General features: G+C 35.7%; 1 protein-coding gene across 1 annotated transcript; it reads left to right on the plus strand.

Annotated features, from left to right (window-relative positions):
- The first annotated feature begins 366 nt into the window (after positions 1-366).
- Positions 367-8,180, plus strand: LOC121634472 (tetraspanin-8-like). Its single transcript, XM_041977119.1, has 9 exons — positions 367-562; positions 2,319-2,384; positions 4,003-4,119; positions 4,235-4,309; positions 4,469-4,564; positions 4,676-4,768; positions 6,401-6,472; positions 6,573-6,656; positions 7,334-8,180. The coding sequence occupies exons 1-9, from the start codon at positions 503-505 to the stop codon at positions 7,472-7,474; spliced, it is 804 nt and encodes a 267-aa protein (XP_041833053.1). The 5' UTR covers positions 367-502; the 3' UTR covers positions 7,475-8,180.
- The last annotated feature ends 2,108 nt before the right edge of the window (positions 8,181-10,288 follow it).

Consider the following 10,288-nt stretch of genomic DNA (forward strand, 5'->3'; position numbering starts at 1 on the left):
CTAATTCTGATTAGTCATGATTACGTTTGAGATACCTTTAACTTTAATTTCGCCTAGTCAAAACTGAATTAGATATCTTGTCATTTAGGGTGTGTCGGTTAAAGTGACGTCATTTCTGATATCTGCAATTCTTTTGCGACCAGTCAAAAATGAATTTTAAATACCTGTATTAAAAATATCAGCATGAAACTGTAGATATCCTTAATAAAAATTCTTACTAGTTATAATATAATTACGACTAGTCAAAATGAAATTATTGATTTCTATAATGTTAATTCCGGATGGTGAAGTTTAGCTTGTTAAATGTTTAAACGGCTTGGCATACACACTCTCCTTTTAGATGGGAGGATGCTTTACCAATAATACAAATGTCTTTCTCTCAGTCTCCACCCATCGGGACAACATTTCTTGCACCAGAACAATCTGTCCGTACAATCCAGCGCCTGTCTCTGTAAACATAAAGCGTCAATAGTTATTTGGTGTTGGATCCAAACGAAAGAAAATGGGGAAAGTGAACGTGTGGTTGAAACGGAGTTACATTTGCTTGCTAAGTGTCATGGGGGTAAGTATTTTCTCTTTTGTTGTTACTCTCCAGGATAATCTAATAAAACGGACCATAGCCTGGCTCAGAGAATTACTGCAGATGTTAAGATTAGTTTTTGTTTAATCCATAAGAAATACATTTTTAACTTGTGGTTCAGCTCAGTACAGTCATATATAGTGGAAATGATACACCTTATTGACTCTGCTTTTTCTTTTTATTTAGCTTATTGGAGGAACAGCAACTAGTTGGAATAAACTCTAAAATGAATCCCTGATGGGTTGATAGGAAATGGACAAAAATATCTTAGAAGTATTTTATGTAATTTTAAAGGTTTAATATGCTTCAGTTGCAGATCTCCCTGTTGATACCATTTATTTGTTTTAAACTGGAAGTTGGATGTGTTTTGGGCCTAAGTTGTCTTAAATAACTAATGTGTCACTAGTCACTATTTCCTCAAACCTAAAGGATATTTAATCTAGCTGCCTGCTTGTTACAGAAAGTATAAATGCTTCCAAGGGATAAATATGGCTTTGATGTTTTAGGACTTTATATATTTTTTTCCTAATCTGCACATATGCTTACATTTCTCATAAATATGTGTGTTTCTTTTGTCATCATTAAATATTAGGCTATTCTTCATCCATGATTGGCAGATATCATGTTGCAAAAGCCAGAGGTGATGCCAGCAGGTTGAACTTCTTTCAACATCTGGGCTAGATCTTGCTTGCATGAGTTGCTTACTCAGTTTATTTCTAATTTCAACTATTTATTTTTTTTTTATCCCCTTCCCTCATCTTTTTTCCTCATACAATAGCTAGATAGATGGAACATGTTATGCAACATGTGGCTCAGCTTACTTAGGCAGGATATGTGGCTCCAGATATCTTAAACTGCAAATCTTTTTACAAATCTGATGCTCACTTGCCTGTTTGTGACAGACCTTCTTAGCTGTGTGTATACTACAATGTTTTGGCTCTGAGAACATGTACAGACCTTGTAATGATCCTTTGTAACACTGTTAACACTGGGATTGCTTTCTTATAGCTTTATGTTTAGGGTTTAAAACTACACACAGTCACACAATCTCTCTATGAGCTGTATTTCCTGTCATTTAAATGTAATGCCCAATCAATGCTGAACATTTTCAGTACATTGCCATCTTCTTTTCTCGCAAGCATCTGACACAAATCTTTTGGGATAAGAGCTCCTTCCTCAGATGCAATGTGTTCCACTTCCACTTTCCACACAATCACTTCACTAAGTCTCACAAAAGGGTTTTTAATTGTTCTCAAAGTCATGGATTAAGATCATCTCGAAAACATTCCAGAAAGGAAGCAGGTTTTAGTGGACTTGGACATACGCTTGTAATCATTGTCTGGATTTTTCCATTGTTGGAAACTTTGGTGATTAATGAGCTACAGTTTATGCACACATTGCATGACATTCTTCTTTAAAATTCCCTGGGTTTTCAAAGAATTCCAACATGCCAGATGGTCATAGTTACCAGTCTCTGCACAGCAAAACACACTTCCAGAACAATGAACGTTCATTACGCAAGACCTTAATACATGGTTTAAACAGCTCCATTTCTTATTCTTTTAGGAATATCTAATTATTTTCCTACACAACTTCATATGTAAGTCAATGTTGAGAATAAAATACTGTTTTTATCAGATATTTCTAATCAGATAAGGGTCATTAACACTTGTTTTCTGTGGGGTCTTGGTTTTTGTACTCTAATACTATGTGATGCTGTGTTTTGCTGCTGATGTAGATCCTCAGTCTCCTGCTGCTGGGATTTACCCTGTTTGGCCATGGACACGAATACAAGGATGGCTTGGTAAGGCATGTATATCTGGAGGTGAAGATATGACATTTTTTCCAAGACATCTATTTACAAACTGATTCAAAACAAGTGAGCAGCTTTTTATGTTGTTGACATAAATTAGCCACATATTAATGATGTGTCATTCGGGAACGAGCTGGCTCTAAGAACCAATTCGTTGAACGGAACTAAAAAAGTCAAACCCACTCCTGTTCAGGGGCAATGTAGATATATATATATATATATATATATATATATATATATATATCAAAAATTAAAATACAAACTAAAAATTTTGCTTTTAATTTGCTCATCCCTTTCAGAAGTTTACCTAAATTTAAAGTGAAACTAAACACTAATGTGCTTGTAAAACAAAACTGTTTTTGGTATGTTATTCTTAACGAGAACTATGACTTTGCCACAAAATTAAATTAAATTAAATAAACTTTATTTATCTCAAAGGGAAATTGGAAATATGTATAACTACCAGCTATAATATCCCCTTTACAAGGAAGCTAATTGTAAGTTTTGGGAATATATCTTAGAAAATGCTTCAGCTCACACTGTGACTGAACTTAAAAATTAATAAAAGTGCCTTCTCGGCAAAAAAAAAAAAAAAAAAAAAAAAATATTTTGGTGTATTTTTACAAAGTACTTATGAAAAGAAATTTAACATTTCATGCCAATTATACCATTGGCTATTGTATAATTCAAACAAGTTTCATAATACTATTTTTTAAATGTAGGCTAAACTTGTCCCTTGTTTACAAAACAGCTTGTGACTGACATGAAGAAAGTTGACGTTTTCCACTGTGTAGACACCGTATCCTAAGCAATATGCATCGTAACCACATTCTTTCTGTCTACTGAGCCCTATCTTAGGTACGCATTAAAAATGTTTGCTCTGATACAGGATGTCTGTTAGTGAGAGATTGTTGGCTGCTGCTGTCATGTGCATCTTACAGACCAACTTTTCTCACCATGGTTCAGTGCGTAGCTAACCACGGCTCACTTAACCGTGTATCTGTAAGTTTTTCTAACACCATTGTTAGCAACAGCCTAACAGAAATTTGTCATTTGTCACAGAAACCATGGGGTAATCTTGGACTTCAGCAGCCACATATTGAGGTTTAAAGACTGATGTCTCAGCAGGATTAAAAAAGAAAACAAAACAAAAAAAAAACTTGTCCATGCATTTGTAGACTAGACTACTGCAGGGCTGTCCTTACAGTTCTCCCTAAAGTCCATCAGACAGGTGTAATCAGTCCAGAACGCTGCTGCTCGAGTCCTCACTAAGATCAAGAAAGTGTATCATATAACTCCAGTCCTCAGACCTTTACACTGGCTTCCTGTGTGTCAAAGAGTTGACCTCAATATGCTGCTGCTAGGTTACAAAACACTGAATGGTTTAGGGCCAAAATACAGTTTGGATAGTCTGGTTTGTTATGAACCAATCAGATCCCTCTGATCATGTCAGTTTCTGTTCCCAAAGTCAGAAGTAAACTTGCTGAGGCAGCGTTTAGTTTTCTTCTCACATTTCCTTTTTTTTTTTTTTTTTGTTACATGTAAAACTGTATAAAGTCACCCCTCTTCACAAATAACTGACCTTTTTTCTGACATTTTTTCTCTCCAGACAGATGAAACTACCACTGGCCTGCATTTCTTGTATGGCATTTCTGCTGTAATTCTGGTCTTTGTCATGTTGGGTTTGTTTGGCATCCAGAAACAGAAGACGTGGGCTCTAATAGTGGTATGTTAAAAAAAATAAACAAGCACACACACATCTGAGTTGCTGGTTACAAACAAAGTGACTGAGTTGAACAGATTATCTGATCATTCTATATGTGTGTGTGTGTGTGTGTTAGTTTGCAGTAGGAATCACCCTGGGCTGTTTGTTCATGCTTGTCATTGAAATTCTTGGACTTGCTACTAAAGCAGCAGTAAGACCTTTATTTATTTATTTATTTATTTAATAATAATATTAATATTTTTTAACTTTTTAATCTTTATGGACTCTTTTGTTTGTGCACATTTTTTAAACTAAAGTTATGCAAAGATGTGCTAATAGCTGCAAAACTGAAAATATCTTTGTTTTGTAGATGGCAAAAGAGCTGACGAGAAATTACCTCAGCATCATGCCACTAGTTAATGCCACCATCAGTGAGTTAGAAGACTTCGATGAAACACAAATACACGTAAGTGACCCCTGTGTTAAAACTAATCCTGATCACACCTCAAGATTAGTTTGGCTGTTTCTCTCAGTTGACATTGTGTATTTTAATATTTGCTTCTTACTTTCTTCTCAGTTTCAGTGTTGTGGAATGGATCAGGGCTACTTGGACTGGGGTTACAATATCCCAGAATCCTGTCTGTGTGCTGAAGAGTCCACTAATCCATGTGTGAGTGTGAGCTTTTCATAAAGTTGTGTACTCACTGAAAGATACTATGGCATCCTTTGCTGGAATTTAAAGGGTTGGCTTGGAAAAAGTATTTACACCCTTTGGTATTTGTTGGAATTAAAATGGACTTATATGGTGGGTGTATCATTTGATCAGCTCATGCCCACAACTCCTGAGGTGAAAATTATTTTAACTGAAAAACAAATAAGTCTAAAGTTTAGACAGAGTTCTGGAATCTGCAGCTCTTGTGCCACATGCCTTGAGCCCTCTCTTGCTCTAAAAGAAAACAGTGTAATCCTACATGGACAGATACATTTGTTCATTGACAGGAGAGTACAAGAAGACAAAAAGCAATTTCAAAATTTCTGTGGAAAGCTGATCAGTTTCATACTTGAAAGAAGTGGATCAAGTTCCTAAACTTAGCTACTCCTGCGGGTTTTGCAACAACATAAGCGATAATAAGGCACAGAAAGCCTTTCACAGAAAAAAAAGTTAAGAAAATTAGACATATGTTTCTCTCAGCAAAATCCAACAAGGACAGGGCCATTGAAATGACAACAAACATCATGACTCAGCAAAATGATTCGGCACCAGCAGACTCACTCACCTGTGATGAGTTCAGCAGTGTAGACATTGATCACTGATTAGATAGCATTGTTGTGGAGCTATATAAACTATGATGATGCGCAGGTTCGGTAATTTCTTTTAAAAACAATAAAATGTTAACGCTTGTTTATTTTAGGTTACTTTTAAGAGTCACATTGCGGCTCTAAACTGTGTTAATTTAGTGGGACAGGTGGTAAAAATGTTTCTTTATTCATAAATGTTGCAGACCCTGGTTTCGTTTTTGTTTAGTTTATAAAAATCTGAATGACTTTAAAAACAACCTGAGCACCAAACCCACCTTTATCTCTTCTTATTGTAGCTGATTCCATTGCATTGTTATTTTCACATTCTTATTATACCATATATTTTAATTGCAACAGGCTAAGTCATGTAAACAGTGAAGCTAATGCTTTGAGAAAACTAACCTTATGAGGAACTAACTGCTACATATGAAGTCAGTGTTCATGTGGTGCTTCTGAGCTTACCATTTAGTTTCTATACGAACCTGTTTGATGGCATCATTGTACTCATGCTCTGTCTCAGTTTGAATACTCCATGTGCACCATATACTTAGTTGTGTTGTGAGTATTTCTTTATATATCTCCCTTTCCTGTCCAGCAGAGTGATGATCTAAGTGCCACGTTGAGCTGAATATATGTGTTTTGCTGAGGAGACTTTATAGATATAAAGTTCCTCCTGATGTTTGACTACTTTTAAAAATATTTCTTTATTTATAGATTAAATATTAATGCTGAATCTGACAGGAAGAACAAAGAATTGGGAGAGTGAAGAGAAGAGAAAGGAGACAAAGATACAAAAGATAGAAAACAACAACCACAAATGTCGGCAATGGTGGGAAAGTTAATGGCCACTTATGTTTTACTGCTTTGTCTTGATTGTGACTGTAGGCTATAAATAAATAAATAGTAAATAGTAATTGTAGGACCCTATTACTAGTTTATTCAAATTTACTGATAGAGTTTCGTCTGTTACAAATGATCCATGTCTCTGTGTTCTGTGTTCTAGGTGGCTGCTCCTAGAAACAGTAAGTTGTTTAAAGGCAGGAAAGATGACCAGCCAGTCATGATCTATTCTAAGGTAATTATCCTCACAAGTCTTCATGTCTTATGTATTAAATGTTTTGTGGTAATAATGCTACATGAAAAGTTGCCCTGACTGAACTATTCTCCCATTTCAGCCATGCATTCAGTACCTCGTCGAGCATGATATGAGTTACATACAAATCACATTAGGCACAATGCTTGGAATCACACTGTTGTGGGTATGTACTATCTGTATCCTTATAGTTATAGCTAGAGATGCACCGGTCAATCGGCCGCCGATCAAAAAGGCCGGTTTTCTATCCAATCAGCCCAATCGGTGACCGGCCGGTCACTGTCGTCATTTCCGGTTTTTGGCCGGTCACGCTGACACGCATGCGCAGCAGCTCAACGCGGACAGCTCAAAACTGAACCAAAGTTTTTTTCCTATATTGACCTGTAAACTGGACTGAATGTTATGGTCAGTGTTCTAAATAAATCTGCTCAGGGGGCACTGTTGAAACTCACTATATCTTATTTTTGATGTTTTATTCTCAAGCCAAGTAAATATGGTGTCTATTGTATGATTATAATGATTTCTTAGATAGAAAATCGGTATCGGTAAAACCGGTTTTGGCAGGTCAGACCCCCTCAAAAACCGGAAATCGGTATCGGCCAAGAATTTTGCAATCGGTGCATCTCTAGTTATAGCCTTCCGGATGTCTGCCTTATGTCTGTACACTTACATCACTGTCATTTGTACTTTTCCAATCATAAAACTGATACACAAAACACAAACATTGTACTGTTTGATATTTTATCTGTAACTTTTTTTCTGCCATTTGTAGTTGCATTAAGTCATACAAGTGGATTTTAAAAGTTCTCACAATAATGAAGGACTGTCTGTTTCTGTTTGTAGGTGTTGTCGGTAGTGCTGTGTATTATCATCTTGTGTCAAATGAATCGGAAGACGGAGACCCCTACAGTGGTCTACAGTAAAGAGGCGAAAGCAGGAAACTATTGTAATCTTGTGGAGGGCTCAGATGCACACTGTACCTGATTTGTTTGTATGTTTTCTTGTTTTATCTATGTTGCTGCTGCTCACAGTGTTGAGGATTGTGATGCCAGTGCAATTTTGTCTTTTAACAAAGTCTTCCAAGTTTTTAATTTTTTAAACATTCTAACACAAAGCTACATAAATCTGTAAAACTAATTGTGAGTGAGCCCTTTAAACCCGGAAGCCTTCCATGCTAGAATAAGCTTTATCATTTTAGTTGCATAAATATGGAATTAGCTAATTCTATTAAATTGTGATGATCATATTTATTTCTGCTGTATTCAGTGGGTATCAGAAAATGATGAAGTGCATCTATTAACAAATTTGAACTCTAGTGGTATTTTCATCTCAGGATTGTTTTGTAATTCGGCATCTTTTGCTAATGACAAACAGGAAGTTGGGATCATGAATGCAAATGAATTGAATTAGAGTTGCAAAATATAAAACTATTCAGTATTGTTGCTGAATATTGTGATAATGAGAGGACAAATGTTTCAAAATGTGGCACAAATTTCAGGTGTATTGACAAGGGCTTCATTGTACAGCTGCACCTGAGCATGCTAGTTAGCTGGAGTACCATAGGCTGTAGATGGGCGGAGCCTCTGTGACGTCACTCGTAGGTTTCTGAAGAGCTGAATTGAAACTCATTGGGCGGTTCCCACTGTCGCCATCTTGGTAGCGTCACGTGTGTCGTCATTCCCGTCAAATCCAAAAGTGAGCAAAGAGGTGGAGCTGAGAGGGAGACTGTGAAGGTGGGGGTGGATGATTGACACCCATCAAACTCCAGGCAGCCTGTAGCTAAAAGCTAACCGAGCTAAGGCGCGCTGTTAGCCAGCTAAAAAACGCAGTTGCTGCACCCTCCCTTCTTGCCGCAGATATTGGATACCTGTCAATCAAAAGGACATGGCCCTAATTATGCCGAATTTCAAGATTAAATAACATCCAAACGGCGTTACAAAAAAAATCGCCCACTTCACAGTTGTCATGAAGATACACTTGACCTATTAATCCTAAAATGAATTTTTTTTACCAGACTTTAAACATGTTTATTTCTGCAGAGAAGTGGGTCTTTTTAACATGCATACATACACAAGAGCAGAACTCACACTAGGTGGAATGCAGCCCTCATAAATACACAGGGGTCATCCTATTTCATGTTCAAATATCTCTGTGATATTGATATTGTATACGCTGACAATACAACAGTCTATTTTTAAAAAAAAACATGTTAATGGATTGAATGAATTGAATAAGATTTTAATGGGTTTAAGGTTTCCAAATAGAAAAGAATTGTTAAAGATTATGGCTGTCCTAGAGCTTTAATGGGTCTAAGTGCCTGCTGTTGTTTCTTTTAAAATATATTTTCTTTTTTAAAACTTTTTTTCCTCCAACTTTGGAATTATGTCTTTAGCATTTTTGTTACTCTCAGTTATAATTATAATACTATTATTATAGTTATAATGATTGCTTCACATTTGTATTTAAAACCAGTATCATCCGCAACTATGCAAGTAGTAAAATCCAGATTTCTTCAGGTAAAAATGGTCTCATTACATTTGCCATGTTATATATACATATATATGTTTGTGTGTGTATGTGTGTGTTATATGTTTTTTCATTTGGTTCTTTGTTTTTTTGTCATTTTTGTCTATAGAAAAAAGCAACTGATTTTTCATCAGTGCCATCAGTGACTTTCCAGTTTTGAGATTATATCTTCTGCCTCTGTAAACTGAGCTTTTCTTTCTAACAATAAAGTCCCCCAATAATTTGACAATAAATTTAGGAAATGCATTTGAAACAGCACATTTTTGTTTGCACATTTGATATTATTAGTAATCCTGCAGTTTATGGGTGACACACTGTACAGTATTTTTTGCAGAAATACATTTGAGATTTTTCTTTCTTCTTTATTTCATCGGTGTTCACTTTAAACCAACAATTACTGGTTAATGGTTTACGATTAAAATCGATTGCAATCTAAAGAAATAAACAAAAAAGCAAGTCTTTAATGAAAATATTTGGGCTATTTTTCTTCAAATAGCTTAGAGGGCAATAGAGCAAACGTGTGACAGTAAAACTGCAATGAAATACCACACACCACACTTTAATGCATATGTATCAATTACCTAATGAAATATGAATAAATATTAAAGCCACTTAAGACTAAGCAACTTTTTTAAACAAATGTTCATTAAATCATCTGTGCTTCTTAGAATTTGAATGCAAGTATATTTTAGTGAATTATTATTATTACTGGGAACTTTATATTTGAACCGCTATCTGGTCAATAATTAGTTAATTTGTTTAGGATTTGGCACTTTAATCTTTAAAAAATGGACACGACAATAATATTTTATCTAGAAAGTAGTTAGCAGTCAAAAGTACAAATATGAATTGGTCATAACTTACAACCACCTGCATAACCTTGACTACAAACAGGTCCTCCCCATGCTGCCAAAAGAGCTCTGGGCAGTCGGCTCAGAGAACATCTGAGGATATGCCAAGGTTATTTCTATTAGTCTTTTAGATCTTGTGAACTCTGAGGTTGGAGGAAGCAACCACTGTAGGGGGAGGGCTTGCCAGGATGCAGGATTTCCCAAAAGAACATCTAGTAACAAAATAAGCAGTTTTTTTTTACTTGGCACTTGTCTTAACATTATGACTGATCTACTGATGTAAATGAAAGGTTAAGGTTGTGAAAGGCACAAACTCAGGGACAAGTGAAAGTGCAGAACATGAGACTGTTATTAATCTTTTAAAACAGACGGATTCATCATGGTAAAAAATATACTACTGTAACATGTAAAATATAAGCTA

The sequence above is a fragment of the Melanotaenia boesemani genome, chromosome 23 (genome assembly GCF_017639745.1).
Source record: "Melanotaenia boesemani isolate fMelBoe1 chromosome 23, fMelBoe1.pri, whole genome shotgun sequence".
NCBI lineage: Eukaryota > Metazoa > Chordata > Actinopteri > Atheriniformes > Melanotaeniidae > Melanotaenia > Melanotaenia boesemani.

Coding starts and splice junctions, on each gene's coding strand:
- LOC121634472 (XM_041977119.1), top strand. CDS start 503: ATGGGGAAAGTGAACGTGTGGTTGAAACGGAGTTACATTTGCTTGCTA. Junction 2,385..4,002: donor ACGAATACAAGGATGGCTTG/GTAAGGCATGTA, acceptor TTTTCTCTCCAG/ACAGATGAAACTACCACTGG. Junction 4,310..4,468: donor GACTTGCTACTAAAGCAGCA/GTAAGACCTTTA, acceptor TTTGTTTTGTAG/ATGGCAAAAGAGCTGACGAG.